Source organism: Meriones unguiculatus, chromosome 11 (assembly GCF_030254825.1).
Source record: "Meriones unguiculatus strain TT.TT164.6M chromosome 11, Bangor_MerUng_6.1, whole genome shotgun sequence".
Taxonomy (NCBI): Eukaryota; Metazoa; Chordata; class Mammalia; order Rodentia; family Muridae; genus Meriones; species Meriones unguiculatus.
Genome location: NC_083359.1, coordinates 41,478,580 through 41,494,950, shown reverse-complemented (window position 1 = coordinate 41,494,950; position 16,371 = coordinate 41,478,580). Strand labels below are relative to the sequence as shown.

Sequence of the window (16,371 nt, the reverse complement as noted above, 5' to 3'; positions counted from 1 at the left end):
AGGACACTCTACAGCTTCCAGAATGAGATTTTTAAAATTTTTATGTTATTTTCTTTTCTTTTGGGTGGGGCGAGGTTGCAAGGGTGGAAGGCAGATACAAAGAGGCAGGGAAAAGAATAGTTTTGGGGTATGTGATGTGAAATTCAGAAAGAATCAATAAAAGGTTTTAAAGAATTAAATCTATTAGCAAGTAGTTGTGTGGATTTCACTGCCATGAACCATAGGCTCCAGTAGGGTTAACACAGTCACCTGCTATACACGACTTTCAAAATCAGTGAGTTAAATACATACATGATCTTAGCATCTATCTACTACGAACATGACAAAACATAGTCTTCCACACAGGTAAACAGGCTACTGCAAATATGTGCTCTTTTAAAACAAAATAAAATGAAAACTTGTAACATAAAAGCCTATTCCAACTGGCTGGCTAACTTTTTCCCCCCCTTAGTATTCCTTTTTCCTTCCTTCCTTTTCTCCCTGCTCCTCTTGAGTGCTAGGATTACAGGCACATGTCATCATGTTTGGCGTAGTTATTAATTTTAATGGAAAAACTCTGCCCTTAAAAAATATAATGAGGGGCTGGAGAGATGTCTCAGCAGTTAAGAGTGCTGGCTGCTCTTTCAGTTCAAGTCCCATCACCCACCTGGCAGCTCATAACCCCAACGCCAGTTCAGTGGGATCTGATACCTTCTGCTGGACTCCACATGCAGCAGGCATGCACACAGGACATGGGTATACATGCAGTCAAAACATACATACATATAACATTTTTAAAAATGAAAATTAGCAGTAGAGGAATGTGCCCGATAGTCCCGTCTCCCATGGTGACTTAAGCACTGAGATACAAGGGTCCCTTTAGCCCAGGAGTTGAGAGACTGAAACAGTTTCCCTCACCAAACTTTTATTGAAAAATTCAAGGCATATACTGGAACTCTTTTCAGAAAAGCTGCTTCTCATATGGATAGAGGCTGTGGACACTACCTCCATCTGAGCTGAGGATTTTCTCTTCTCAAATTTAAGTTCCCCTGAGTACATCATGGCTTGGACTTGGGCTAACCTTAGTACTGACAGGAATGTCCCAACAGAAATGTTGCATGCTAGCAATCAGGTAAGGGACGGACTTGTGGATAGACCCATTGTCCTATACAGCCCCTGAAACTCCTTGGGCGACTTTGATTTTGTCAGCTTCACTGAAATATCAGTTTTGGCTACTCAGATGCTTGTCTGTGACATCAAAAGAACCCATATCAAAAATACGGAACGCTTCATAAATTTGCATGTCATCCTTGCACAGGTACCATGCTCATCTTCAATCGTTCTGATTTTAGCATATGTGCTGCTGAAGCCGGCCCCTGAACGTTTTTAAAATAACATGAGTAGGGAATGTGCTGGTTTGAATGAGAAGGGTCCCCCACAGCCTCCTATATTTGCATACTTGGTCCCTAGGTGGTGAGAATGCTTGGAAAAGAGGAAGAGTGGCCTCGCTGGAGAAGGTGTGTCACTAGGAGCAAGCTCTGTGGTTTTAAAAGACTTGTTCTAGTCCCAGAGTGCTTTCTTTCTCGGGCTTGGCGATCAAGATGTCAATCCTCAGCGGTTCCTGCTGCCATGTCTTCATTCCACTGAGCTAAATGCTCTTTCATAAATTACCTTGATTATGTTAACTTGTCACAGCAACAGAAAAGTGACACAGGATGAAACAGAGGGAGAGAGAGCTCTAACCTTTTTAAACAGAGCAACTTTTCTACCAAATAGATTTGGAACCTGCTGGGGGTGGTGACACATGCCTTCAGTCCCAGCACTCAGGAGGCAGAGGCAGGCAGATCTCTGCTTGGTTCAAGGCCAGCCTGGTCTACAGAGTGAGTTCCAGGACAGTTAGAGCTAAAAGGGGGATCTGGTTTTGAAAAAAGCAAGCAAACAAACAAAAGGTGACTTTTTGTTTTAAGTAGAATGAATTATGCTTTAAGGATGACTCTGTTAGTGAATCCAAGGACCCTCGTGGCAGTAATTTCAGCAGAGAACAGAGCAAGGCCCTGGGTGGCTTGTATGGACCTGGGCAACTTGCTCTTGGTTCCTACTGTTTATGACAGTGCTCGCTCCCAACACTGTAAAAACACACACACACACACAAAAAAAAAAAAAAAAAAAAAAAAAAAAAAAATTGAGGCCAAGGAGGGAAGGCATAAACCAAGTAAAGAGAAGAGCACAAAGGAAATATGAGGAAAACACAAAAGGTTCCATTGGCACAGGCAATGTTCTGGCCACTATGAGACTTCTAAGTGGAACTGTTTTTCCACTGAGCCAAAATTGCAGAAAAATAAATTGCTGACAGGTGAGGAATTATCAAAGTGAAAAGTCCAAAATCTATTTAAACCAAAAGATGGAAGTATGTTCTGTTTCAATCTAATTTATGGCAAGATTTTAGAAGGCCAAGCTTGGTATAAATCCCACCATCTGGATTTACTTTGTCTCATATTCCAAGAAACCATAAAAACTTTAAAGCGGGCTCCAGAGTTCGGCCATGTTGCAGACATGTTTAAAGCAGTGCAGAGAGTGAGTCGATCAGTTTGCTTTTAGGACAGGCAGCAAGGAAACTGTACAGCGTCTCTGTGCATGAGGCTGCTTTGTGATATGTGGACAGCCGGTGCCACTGACATTCTTCCAGGCTTATTTCTACCTTCCAGACATTGCTCTTACTCTACCTGACACTCTGCAGGGTCTGTAGTCGCTTCCGATTTCTTTCCAGTTCTAATTTCCTCTTTTCAATTTTAGCTTCTAGGTTGGCTTCATCAGAGGCCACATTATTGAGCAGGTCCTTAGTCTTCTGAACCTGAGCCTACATTGATAGAAAATAGTGAGATGAGGCAGTGGGGTGGGCTGTCTGAGCACAGAGCTGCTTAACGATTTTGACAAAGCAACATCGCACAAACCATACACAGAAGCAAACCAACAAAACACCACCCCTGCCCCACTGCAACTTAGTTAACCATTTCCAGAGACAGGGGTGGACACACTGACAGAAAAAAATTACCATTCTGTTCATGAAAAGTGGGTGTATGGAAGTACATGGAAGGAAACAAAAATGGAAAGAATGTTCTAATAAAGACAGAGAGGTGCCTAGGGTCTGGCCCAGCCTGTGGGTTAGGCCTGGGCACTCATTGATCACTTTGCACTGTCTGCCTGCCTTCTCTTGGGCTGCTCCCTGGTTATTAAATACCATCTGAGGGAGTGAACACACACCAACTCACACACAGGCACACACAGACAGACAGAGACACATCACCACACCCCACGCTGGCATGTGGCCTTAATTCTGACCCACTGTCTACTTTGATGGACAGACAAGGTTCCTTTTCCCTCTATGTAAGCTCAACTATAAATGGAGAAACTGCTTTATTGGTGAAGTCAGTTCAGAAGTGGCTTTAACAGCAGCAACCAGCCATTCTGGTGAGATGCAGCTTTAGAAGAGGATCTAGGCACATTGGTACAGAATCTCTGGGCTGTTGGCACTACAGGGTCAAAGACCACTGGCTATAGCCACAGACATTCCTCTCTTTCTAAGGCCAAGTTTGCTTGAAGTGCACATGGTGAGACCCGGTGTGCTAGCTTCAGAATCAGCTTTGTGAAGGTAGTTTTAGGGAGCCCTGTGGTTCAGAGCTCCAACGGAACTGTACAGGAATGAGAGCACCACATGGCTGTGAATGAGCCTCTCTCCTGTGTAATGGCTGTCTAACCCTGCGTGAAGTTGGTGCTCTGCCTGTGTGTTAATACACCATCACAAATGTTTTTGGCTGTCTGCCTCCAGGTCTCTGCGAAACCACAAAGAAATGACTTTAGAAGACTAGACACTCTCCAGGATTCTCAGACATCTTTTGAAACTACGATTATTGTCAGTGAATTATGGCCTCGTGTGTGTGTGTGTGTGTGTGTGTGTACACTTATCATTTCTGTGGACATTTTGTGTGTGCCTAGGGATCAGTCTCAAAGCCTTACACATGCTAGACAAGTACTGTGCCACTGAGCTGTACCTCCAGCTCAGTACACTATTTCTCAGAGTTTTTTTCTGTTAAAAATCACTAGAGAGCCAGGCATGGTGGTGCATGCATTTAATCTTAGCACTTAGAAGGCAAGGGAGGCAGATCTTTGAGTCTGAGGATAGATTGTTCTACATAGTGAGTTCCAGGCCAGCCAGAGCTACAGAGTGAATCCCTTTAAAAGAAAACAACAGCAACAACAAAAAGCGGCAGGAGCAAACACTCATACAGATAAAAATCTTTAAAAAGATTGAATGCAAATGCAATAAAAATTCCAATACAAGTGTAAATTCCTTTCAACAGGAAGGTGGGTTCTTTTACTCAACAACTCTTTTGTTTTGTTTTGTTTTGGTCTGTTAAGACAGGGTTTCTCTGTGCTCTCTGTGCAGCCCTGGCTGTCCTGGATTCTCTTTGTAGACCAGGCTGGCTTCCAACTCACATAGATCCTCCTGCCTCTGCCTCCCACAGTACTGGGATTACAGGTGTGCGCCACCACGCCTGGCTTTAAACAAAAATCAAAAAACCTTTTTAAAAGAAAAGTGCTGTACCTCGTGTCTGTCTATGCGTATGTTTATGTGAATGCAGTGCCCATGGTGTCCAGAATAGAGCACCAGATGCCCTGGAAGCGGAGGTTCAAGTGGTTGTGACCTGGCTAACGTGTGCTGGGACCCAAAGTTGGATCTCTGGAAGAGCAGCATATGCGCGTAACTACTAATGCATCTCTCCAGCACCCGTAATCAACAACCCTTCCTGATAGTGACTATTCTATGATTCAAAGTCATATCACAGCTTAGGGAATTCACTTATTCCTTTTATCTATTTCTCAAGTGAGAAAGATCAAGGTATAAACAAAAATTTCCAGCTTTTGGAAATAACTGGCCTATACTCTACAATCCCATCTAAGTACCCATGCTGCCATTTTGCTTTTGCTTTCAGAATTATCAAGCATCAGAGGTACATATTTTCTGACAATGAAGAGCTTACAGGATCTGTCTAACTGTGCCCCTTCTGGAGGACTAGCTTTTTAACATTCAGTACACAGAATATGGCTCTTTACAAATTTTAAATTGAGAAATAATCATACATTTAGAGAAAAGTGAGACTATAATAAAAAGAATTCCTCCCGAACTGAGAGGAAACCGCCAGTGGCGTCCAATCACCTTCAACCTTTTTGTATTTCCTATTAAGAACGCTACAACCAGACCCGAGCACAGTATATGGCCATCATCTAATCTCAGGCTCATTCCTGTCTTCCTGCTTGTCCTAGGGACGTTACATATAGCAGACAGGAGCCACCAGGCTGTCTGCTGTCATGCTTCTGAGGTGCTCTTCAGCTTCCCCTGGATTTCAGGACCTCACTTATTGGCAAGTGTCAGCCAGCTAGCTGACAGAATGCTTCTAGTCTGGCTTCTAGTCTGACAGATACAGACTATGTAACTTTAGCAGGAATACCACAGAGGAGATGTCATCCTCTGAGATGTCATAGCTTCAAGTTATTTACTAATTATGTGTGATTGAGGACTGATGCTGGGCGTCACATAAGAACTGGCTCTTTCTCTTTGTAATGATAATTATTGTCCTGGTAGCTTCCTTGAAGCAATTTTAATTTGAGAATTGTTTCCTATTTCACTGTTCTATACTATAAAGCAAACTATTGTAATTCATTTCTTTTGATGTGTAAACATTCCCTGGCTTGGCGACAGAAAGCCCATCAAGTGGGCACCCTGTCTCCTACAGACTCCCTGATAACCTCTGAACATTTTTGTTCCGCCTAGCACAATAGGATGTTGTATTTCTCCTAATGAGCTGGGGTTTTGTTGTTGTTGTTGTTCTGTTTTGTTGTTTGAGACAGGGTTTCTCTGTGTAGCTTTGGCTGTCCTATCACTTTATAGACCAGGCTGGCCCCAAACTCACAGAGATCCGCTTGCCTTTGCCTCCCCGAGAGCTGGGATCACAGGCCTGCGACACCAAGCCTGGCCCTAACTAGTTCTGGAATAAGCCATTCTTCATGGGTGCTCTGGCTCCCTTAGAGGAAACAGCATTTAAAAGTCAAGGTCCAGGTGATAGGCCAAGCTTATAAAAGTGTGATGGTAGATTATGTACATATGTACATACATGAATAAATGACGTAGCTGCAGGTGTATGAATCTCTAAGAAAACTTAACTGATAGGTGAGCTGGAAAAGATGGCGCTCATTCTAGCTGTTACCGTGCAGATTAGAATTAAGGACTGGGCTGTAACTCAAAGGTAAAGTACTTGTCTAGTGTACAAGCCCCTCAGTTCTAAACCCTTTTCTACACAGGGACAGAAAGAAAGGCTTGAAATTGTTTAAACACAATGCCTGGCAGTAAGGAACTGGCTACATACAATAGGATAATATTCACCAAAATATTGAATTACTATTCAATTACTTTAAAACTGGTGAATTTGTGTGTGTGTGTGTGTGTGTGTATGTTGAGATACAGTATCTCTGTATAGCTCTGGCTGTCCTGGAACTCGATTTGTAGACCAGGCTGGCCTTGAACTCAGAGATCCACCTGCCTCTGTCTCCTGAGCATTGAAATCAAAGGTGTGTGCCACAGTAATTTGGTGAAATTACTTTTACTTATTGGAGAAAAAGTATAGCCATAATGTCGGAATCCTAAAATATCCTCTAAGTTTCCCCTGAAGGACCTCTTGTTTCTAGGCCCCTCTTACTCTGCCTGGTGCACACAGAAAATCATATTTTTTGAGTCCCAGATGCAAAACCAAGAAGTAAAAGCAATATACTCTTACCAAAATATCTTTTATTGCAATTCTCATCACTTTTTCAGTCTCATTTATTTCTAGGGGTCTAGCAATGGCTTCTGTTCTCAGTTCCTAGGAGAAATAAAATTACGTACACATTTTGAGACAGGGAGTTCAGTTTTTAATTTCAATTAATTCCAATTCTTCTTGAGAGCCTTGTTATGTTTCCTCAGATGTGCTTGAACTCATAATCCCCTCCCCACATCCTCAGACTCCACAACTGCTGGGATTACAGATGCACACCTTCATGCCCACTATGTCCCGCAAAGGATGTAAGACACTTATGTCACACTAATTCACCAAAGTTTAACTCAGTGGTAGACTATGGCTCAGCATGTGCAAGCCTGGAATGCAATCTCTGACACCATAAGAAAATAAAAGTAACATTTTGCAATAGTGTCCATCTGTGTGCAAAACATCCCCATCACTGTCCCCTTCTATAAACGCCCTCTACTGCCTGCCTGGGCTCTCCTCAGACTGCAAGTCTTCATTTTCAGCTCAAGGCCCCATGTGCCCCTGGCAAACCTTAAACCAATGTCCATTACCTTTATTTCTAAATTTCATGGGTAACCCTCCACTCCCCCAAAACAAACAAACAAACAAACAAACAAACAAAAAAAACACTAAGCACAGCACAACTTGCTGTTTGTGCCTTCCACTTGTGCTCATCCCCAGAGCAGAAATGGAAGCTAGGTAAAGCTAGCATTACAGTGGATGCTGAAACAGTGAGAGGGCAAGGAAGGCTGACATACTTGAGAGAAAGTAAGGAAAGGAAATGTTTAAAGTAAGAAACGTTAGATGGAGAATGCATGCTTAACCTCTTCAGTGAGTACACAGAAGGATTCAGTAGTACTCTTCTTCTTAACCCTGTGGTTCCCAAACTGCCGTTCTGTCAGAATCCTGATGCCAACTTGTGGTATCAGAGCAGCTTTAGCAGGGGGTCATGCAGTGTTCAGCAAAGTTCAGGATCCATGCTTAACAGTCACTTTAAATGGAGCAGATGGTGCAGGCTGTATGACTGGCACTGTACAGTAAGTTAAGTTTCATAGGAACATTATCTCAAAGTGCTGCCTAGATCACTGGCCACAAACGCTTATGTTATAATCACCTGGGAAAGCCTTGAAACTCTAATGCCTAGATCATACTCCACAACAGTGACATCAGCATGAAAGCAGTTTAATCAAGAACTCTGGGTACGTCTGGGGACATGGAGTGAGAGGTACACTGTTGAGAGCAATGCAGAGAAGAGGCACAGGAGAAAGTCACAGCCTCACACCATATATTTGCCAATTCTGACCTAGAGGCTAAAAATAAAGATATTAACAATCACAGCATCCAAAGTCCTACTCCTAACCAAGGAGCTATTTGCAATTGATGGCTGTCAGGAGAAAGAAAATCAGTTTTCTTAATGGCGGGCCACTGGATATTAACCTCACTCTAGGGCAGGCCTCATGCTCATGAGCAGTTGGCCAACACAAAATGGACTCCATGCTTTTTTTCTTTTTCTTTTAAAGAAAGAAAAAAAAACATAGAGTTGGGTGTATAAGAGATTGAGGATCTGGGAGAATTTACAAAAGGTTTCCCCTTTGATTAAAATACATTGTATGAAAAACATTTTTAATTAAAAAAAGAAAAGGTTAAAACCAGTGGGCCAGTATCCAGGAGAATCAGGAAAAGATTCATACGCTACACCAGGTTCCCATACAGTAGCCCACTCACTCCGTACAGATGAGTCTAAACTGGAAGAATGACAGGACAAGAAGCAAAGACAGTTCTCCTTCCTTAACTGAACATTACTCACCCTGAGCTCAACCTCTTTTCCCAGCAAGTCATACAGAGATGCTCCCTTGGCAGTGATTTCAGAAGCAAGTTGTCTGGCTGCTTTCAAATCTGCAATCTGGAAGGGAAATTGCAAATAAAGACCCTCATTTTTCAACAGGCATTCAGCTGCCCCCCTGTCAACCTCAATCACTTCCTTCAGGCAGGTATATAACTACAGGGCACGTGTTTTAGCAGCCCTATTTACTGTTGTAGAACAGAACCCAGGACACCAACTTAGGAAACACTGACAAAGTTCAAATGGGACCAATTTCAGGACACCTGGTCTCTCAGAAATCCAAACTGAATGTAAAAATACAGTTTGACTGCAAAGTCAAACTGAATTAACAACTAGGAGGTATAAACAACAAAAAGCTGACATGCTTCCTATGTGGACTAGGTCGCTAGTAGAATGATCAAAGGGGCAACCTGAGAGACATTCTACCGTGCCATCCCAAGGCCTTAGACTCTCCTTCAAGGAGTTGCTATGAAGCTCCAGGAAGCCAACTCCAGTAAGCACTTAAAATCTCCTGGGCTCCCACTGCCAGGAAGATGACGTTGACAACTCTCAGCATTCAGACTTTTTCAGGGTGCGCATATCCTCTTCTTCCTTCAATACGTTAAATTTCCAAGGAGGCATCCTTGTTCTCCCTCCCCCTCTTGAACAAGTAACCCTTACCTTCTCTCTTTACTTCAGCCTCCCAGCAACAATTCTTAATTCTCTCTTTTGGTCCTACTCTGAGGAACCCCTACAGTTCTAGCTTCTCCTCTTAAGGCTCAGGGTACCATTCTCCTGTTCTACCTGCTTTTCCTGCCTGCTTGCCTAGCATCAAGCACACCCATTTCTCTCTCAGTCTCTGGCACCTCCTTCCTCACAGATACTTATAACCCATGGTTTTAATTAATCCCCTGCATGTTGATGCCTTCTAACTCCAGCTTCAGCATCACGTACAAACTCTTGCTAGACATCTCCACTTGGACATCCAAAGGAACTTACAAACTTATAAACATCATTACATCAAATCTGGCAACATGACTTGAGGATCTCATGTCATCTCATCTACCTCAACTCATATCCAAACCCATAAAAATTACCATCAAGGTATATCTGATTCTGGGCTGGTCAGATAGCTCATGTGGTAAAAGGTGTTTGCCACCGATGACAAGGATCTATGTGATGGAAGGAGAGAATCAATTCTCAGACTGACCTCTGACCTTCTTGTCTACTGTGACACTGTGTATGCACACACATAAATTACCTTTTAATAATGTCTGAACTTCAGTTGTGAGCTCTGGCTCAAGCATGATAATCACAGTGCTTTCTCTGGGGCCCCAGAGAGAAGAGCTCCAAGATTAATGTGTATTCCTATCTGGGAATTTTTTTTCATTCATCTGTTTCCCATTTGAGCAACCTCTTTAGTTGCTTCTGCTGAGGCCTTTTTATGGCAAGATATGAGAAAGGCCTAGAGACACATTTTCCATCCTAACACTAGTAGTTTCCATTCTTTTCTTTTGTTTTTTGCTTTTTTTAATGACAAGGTTTCCCTGCGTAGCCCTGACTGTCCTGAAACTCACACTATAGACCAGGCTGGCCTCAAACTCACAGAGATGTGCCTGCTCTGCTTCTTAAGTGCTGGGATTACAGGTGTGTGTTGTCACTGCCTCGGCTTCTTTTCCATTCTTGATCCTTCTCCCATCTCAGGTCTGTGGAAACTTCCAGACTCAGGTCCGAGATGGATGGATGCCCATCTCATGGGCAGAGATGAAATGAGCAGTTGCTATTTCCTCTAGTCTGAAGTCTGGGTAGACTACCATGGTAACTGAGGAACAGCTCAGCGACCGGGCAGCTCAGTGCTGAGTGAGTTTCTCCATAGCACTACATCCCCAGCCCCTGCCTTTTCTGAGAGGGGGACTTTCTAAATCTCAACGCCGGCCTATGATTCCTGGACTCAACGATCACTCGGCCTCCGTCTCCTGTGCAGCTGAGAAGACAGGTGCCTGCCACCTTGTTTGGCTAAGAGGAGGTTCAAAACTTATACATCTCTGCTGAAACCCCACTTCCCAACACAGAGGAAAAGTCTAAGGCTTTTCTGAGGCCAGAGGTTTATATTCCCCTCTTCGCTTCCACCAGAGAGCTTCCTCTCTTTCCTTCCAACATACAACATTGTCATCTTGGGACATTAGTCCCATTCTCACTCATGGCCTGGGCTGTTCCTCTCACTTCTGCCAAGAAGTCACCATACCTGGAGGCCCCTCTGAAGGCACTATGTGTAACGGTTGCCCCTCAGCACAGTCCATCCCACACTGCTCTGCAGTGCTCCAAGACACTGGCTGCATCAGACCTTCCACGTTTTTATCATTGTTGTTCATCTCTGAGTCCTCCAACTACTACGCCAAAGGAGCCCAGGATTTCTGACCTTTCTGTTTATACCTGTATCCTCAGTGTCTGAACACAATCTGCTAAAATTAGGCTTTAAAACAAGTGGATTTATTGTGAGTTTTGCTTTCATCCCGATACTAATGAGATGAAAAACTCTCCTCAGTCAGCCAGCAAGGAAAAGTAGGGAGCAAGTTAGACCTACTCCAGTGCCACGTTTGAGAAACAAACATTCCTAGCCAAACACTTCATCACCCTCACCTTAGAGCCAAGATCAAACTTGAATTTGCTGATGTCTTCCTCTCCTACGTTAGAGCCCTCCATGCCTTTGGTCTTCATAGCATTGTAGAGGACGGATGTGATCTTCAGCAGCTCTTTCACGGCATACCCATCTGCTTGATAAAGTTTCTTAGTGTTGAGTTTGATATGTGCCTTTGTGGCCTGTTTCGAGACAGACAGACAGGGTCTTACTACATAACCCATGCTGGCCTGACACTTACTAGGTAGCTGTTCAGGCTAGACTCAGACTCTCGAGTCTCCCGGCTTATCCTCTAAGTAATGAAATTAGAAGTGTGCACCAGCACACCCTGCTTCCAAGTTAAAGGCCCTTTTCAGGAACAGTCCAAATCCCATATAGGTAAAAAAAAATCCCTAAAAATGTCTCTGCCAGAAACTGACACAACTCAGTAATTAAGGATAAATAATTATCCTTAAAAAAATAAAATATTGTAGGTGTCCCATACTGTGATAAAGAGCAAGCTGGGAAAAGACACCAAAACTACAAATGCATGTATCTTTGACCCAGTAATTCCAATTCTAAGAACTACTCTAAGCATAAACTCACATACAAAATGGAGACTACAGGCTATTCATTACAGAATTGTTTCAAATAGGAAAGGTTGTAAACTACCTAAATACCTATGTAAATAACAGTAAGCAATAGTAACTTAAGTGTAAGACAGGAAATTCTATATGGATTTGAAAAGTTCTACAAAATATACCATTAAGTGAAGAAAGCAAGATGCTACACAGCATGTATAAAAGAGTACATATATGTATACTGTTATTGACATACAATATATATTATTATTACTTGCTAAAAATATATAAACAAACTCTGGAATCAATTAAAAATAGCAGTTATTATGCTTGTAACTCAAGCCAGGCCAGACAAGGCAAAAAGTCATTTTACTCTGTATAAGTTCATGATCTAAAATTTTATTTTATTAGTTATCCAAAAATAAACAAGTAAAACCATACAAGTAATGGGTCAGAAAGACAAATAAACACACACTGTGGTCAAGTAGTTCCAAAGAAACCTAGCCATGGAATGGTTTTAGAAAGTACATAGTTCAAAAATAGCCCCAACTAGGATTCATTTTTTTTCTAATTTATTTGATAAGTCCATAAAATAACTGTCAACTAACCATGAACTGGGCAATTGCCTTAATGAAGAAAACTCGGTCTTGTTCGGTCTCAATGTCTGAAGGGATGTCAGTCTGTGGCTCATACCTACCAGAAAGAGAACAAGCATGAGCCAATCCAATACAAAGTCCCTCAAAGTCGGGGTGGTGGCACATACCTATAACCTCAGCACTCAGGAAGCAGCGGCAGGAGGATCTCTGTGAGTTGGAGGCCAGCTTGGTCTACCAAGCAAGTCCAGGACAGCCAGAGCTGCACAGAACAGAAGGTGGGTGACTGACTATAGCTAACACGGGGCTCTCTGGCCCTCCAAGGCAATACGATTAAGCAGAAGTTTCCACGCAAACAGATTACCCAGGGAGCAAGTCCAACCCACAAAGGAGATACAGTGACTTAGACCACATGATGGCTCAGTGGGTAAACAGGACTACTACCAAGCCTCGCAATCAGAGTTCAACCTCTAGGACTTACAGAGTGCAAGAGGAGAACCAACTACAAGCTGTTCTCTAACCTCCACATGTATGCTGTGGTTAGCATGAACCCATACACATATGTGCATACACACATGCTTCGTAGGTAAAGGGGTTTGTTGTATAAACCTGGAAACCTCAGTCAACCCCCACAGCCTGTATAAAGATAAGAGGAGATGACCAACTCAGCAATGTTGTCCTCTCATCTCCACACACACAACGTGACACGTGACACATGCATGCACACATAGCGATAATAGGTGTAAACAAACCAAGTATGGGACCCAGATTATAAACTAAATCTATCTCAGACTTCCAACTTTTATGAAAATAACCAAGACTGTGCTCAGGCTGATAGCCCTTGGCCCAAGATAGATACTAGGGCTAAATAATTCATTTTAAGACGTGGCAGAGTTGTTGAAATTACTTTGATTTACTGATACTTCACCAAGGCTCAAAAGACTGTGACTCTTAGCCTGCATTTGTACTCTCTGAAAGATAAAAATCGTTTTTAGTCCTCTGCACACATGTGCCACATGTGGCCAGTGGGCAGCTTGGTCTTTATATGGGGTGCCTGGCAAACGGAAGGGGCCTCTCTAATGCCTACTTTTGGATCACTTCCCCTTGGCAGCGCTGCCTTGCCTGGCCTCAGGGGATGAGGATATGCTCAGTCCTGATGTGACTTGATGTGATGGGGAGGGCTGATACAGGGGGAGGGGCCCCCTTTTCTGGGAGGGAAAGGGGGAAGAAGGGCAAGTGGGGACTGTAAGGAGAGAAGGGAGGGACATCCTTGGGTTATAAGGTAAATAAACAGAAATTTAAAAAAGAAATAGTTTTTAAGTTTTAAAAGCAAAGACTAGGGATTAGAGAGGTGGCTTAGTGGTTTAAGAACATATACTGTTCTAGAGCACCGGTCTTCAGTTCCTAGCACCAATGTCAGATGGCTCACGACTGCCTGTAACTCCAGAATATTCAACAGACATCTCATGTAGATTGATTTTATGTGTAACAACACACAGAATATTTACTATCTGGTTCCTAACACAAAAGGTTGCCAATCCTAATTATATAAGACTTTTAACACAATAAACATCTACGTTATTTCTTGTTTTAGATTTATAGTTTATTTTTAATTGCGTGTATGTGTGTGGGTCTGTGTGTAAGTATGTGCACATGAGTACCAGTGGCCACTGAGGTTATAGGTGTAAGATCCTCCTAGAGCTGGGGTTGGCATTGTGAGCCCCGCAACGTGAGTGCTGGATTCAAACTCGGGTCCTCTGAAAGAGCAATCCATGCTCTTAAACTTGGAGCTAGCTCCCCAGCCACGTCTACGATATTTCTAATGCAGAATATCCTAAGTGTGCAAGAAGGTCCCTGTCATTTTGTGGGAGGGGCTGAAGTGGAGCCTGTACCTGCACTCTAATGAGAACAGTAATCTCCCTTTATCTTCTTAAACTCTGATGATTTCTTTCTTTCATTTTTGAAAAATTTGAGACAGGTCTCTCACTATGTTGCCCTGGCTAGGCTGGAACGTGGCATGTAGGCCAGGCTGACCCTGAACTAACAGAGAGCTACTTGCGCCATCATGCCTGGCAACTCTCTAAAAATTACAACTAAGTTCATCCTGTGCAGATTGCACTAGATTCTTTCTTTTACATCATAAGTTTCCAGTTAGCTAATGAATGAAAACAACTACTCACGCTGAGGGTGAATAAAGTGCATTCTAACCTTTTCACAAGCCACAGAAGCACTTCAGAGACAAGCCCAAAGTTGGGTGTGCGGAAATTCTCCATTGAAATATGTCGTGGGTATCCCAAGGCTCTCATCATCTCTGTGAAATCTGTCCAAGATAGAACACAATTCCATCAGCCCTCGTCAAGCGGCAACTCCTTTTGTAAAGTAGTTAATTGTATTCTTTCTGCTTTCCCTTCTTGTTGGCTCTTCCCAACTTAGTGACGCTCTAGATGCTGAATCCAGCAACTCTAGTGAGGAAAGAAAAGGGAGATAAGATACAAGATCTTATCCAACACTTGAAAAACATCTGAAGTTCAATGGGAGGAAATTTTCTTCAGGAAAATAAGGCTAAGGTGCTAGCTGAGACTTTAATTTCTCTTTAATAGCTGCCTCTTTACTATTCAAAATAAAAACTATCTAACCTCATAAAACATCACGAGAAAAAAATGTTGATAGTGGTAATTTAAGGGAATGCCTAGGGTAGGGTGAAGATCAAGATTAAACTTTTTTTTCCAAGGTGAGCACATATGGTTCTCATGACATAAATTTCAAAGATCAGTTACCTCATATGCAGAGAAATTTTAAGAGAATGGCTGAACTATACACAGCATTTAGATTAGTAAACAGTAGTATTGTGAATACCTGAAAAAAGCGACACTGCTTGAAAGACAGGAGAAAGTAAAAATGGAGAAAGTGATATTCAGAGATGAACACAAAGGCGGGATTTGTGGTGCACACCTATAATCCCAGAACTCAAGAGGCAGAAGTAGAAGGATCTCTATGAGTTTGAAGCCAACTTTATCTACAAAGCAAATTCCGGGTCAGCTAGAGCTGTTGTTACACAGGAAAAACCTTCTCTTCAAAACCAAAAACAAAACAAAAAGGAAAAAGAAAAGAAAAAATGAACATGACCAACATTTCTGAGTTCCATAATATGCTGAGATCTTGAACATGTTTCCTGGCTATGGTTATGTAATGTCTACTTGTGCTTATTGAAGACAGCTATTAAAAATGTCTTATTGACAATTCTAAATAATCTACTTGGACAATAAAGCAGAACATATTGCACCAGACCTTGGAAGACCTGGGAAAAGAGAGATGGTAGACAATAAGTAAGAGCTTTTCCCCTAAGTCAGGCTTTGCCTAAACACCTCCTTCATCTAAGTAGTAGCTGTCAGGTTCTCCACTGTTAAATGGGGACAGTCTCATGTATTACACAACTATACAGCATTTATCTAAGGTAAACATTCTGAAATACTCTTCTTAAACACTCTCTCCGGTACATCGCTATTCAATGACCCTAGCAAAGTGCTGTCCTCGTCAAAAACTATGTGGGACAGCCACCATTACACATTCAAATATTCTCAAATCCCAGAAGACATTCCTAGTAGCTGCTACTCTTCAGCAACTGAAGCCAGATTTTGGGTCACACAGTCCTGTCACTCTAGCTATGTGAACCAGGGGTAGCTGTACTACTTCACTTGGAGCTAAAACCAGGAATAATAAGAGTGAAATCGAACAGATGTTTCCCCCAAAGAGCAGTACTGAATATTATTACTCCACTTCTCCATTCTCCCGCAAAGTTCTCTGCTCAGTATTTAGCCTTCAGAAAACCTGGATTCAAACTCCAAAGCTGCTCGTTCTAGCCATTACTTGTCCAAATTACTTTAACCTCTTGCTGCCTGTTTCCTCGCCTCTGGGCACAGGGCATTCGAACTGCCTAGGAGTA

At 42.5% G+C, this 16,371-nt stretch overlaps 1 protein-coding gene and 1 non-coding gene across 7 annotated transcripts in view; both read right to left on the bottom strand.

Annotated features, from left to right (window-relative positions):
• The window catches only part of Cluap1 (clusterin associated protein 1), a 29,795-nt gene that overhangs the window by 12,559 nt on the left and 865 nt on the right, over positions 1-16,371 (bottom strand). For 5 of the 6 annotated variants that reach the window (XM_060364076.1, XM_060364078.1, XM_060364077.1 and 2 more), the window contains exons 2-7: positions 14,637-14,748; positions 12,444-12,528; positions 11,278-11,457; positions 8,623-8,718; positions 6,810-6,893; positions 2,703-2,836 (exon numbers count right to left, since the gene is read on the bottom strand). In XM_060364076.1, coding sequence (XP_060220059.1) covers positions 2,703-2,836; positions 6,810-6,893; positions 8,623-8,718; positions 11,278-11,457; positions 12,444-12,528; positions 14,637-14,737 — 680 coding nt within the window. In that variant the 5' untranslated portion in view covers positions 14,738-14,748. Of the gene's footprint in view, positions 1-2,702; positions 2,837-6,809; positions 6,894-8,622; positions 8,719-11,277; positions 11,458-12,443; positions 12,529-14,608; positions 14,749-16,371 lie in introns of all 6 variants that reach the window. The other variant, XM_021632447.2, reaches the window with a different exon arrangement.
• Positions 1,253-1,355, bottom strand: LOC132646667 (U6 spliceosomal RNA). The gene has a single exon (XR_009584915.1). It is a non-coding gene; the product is annotated as a U6 spliceosomal RNA (small nuclear RNA).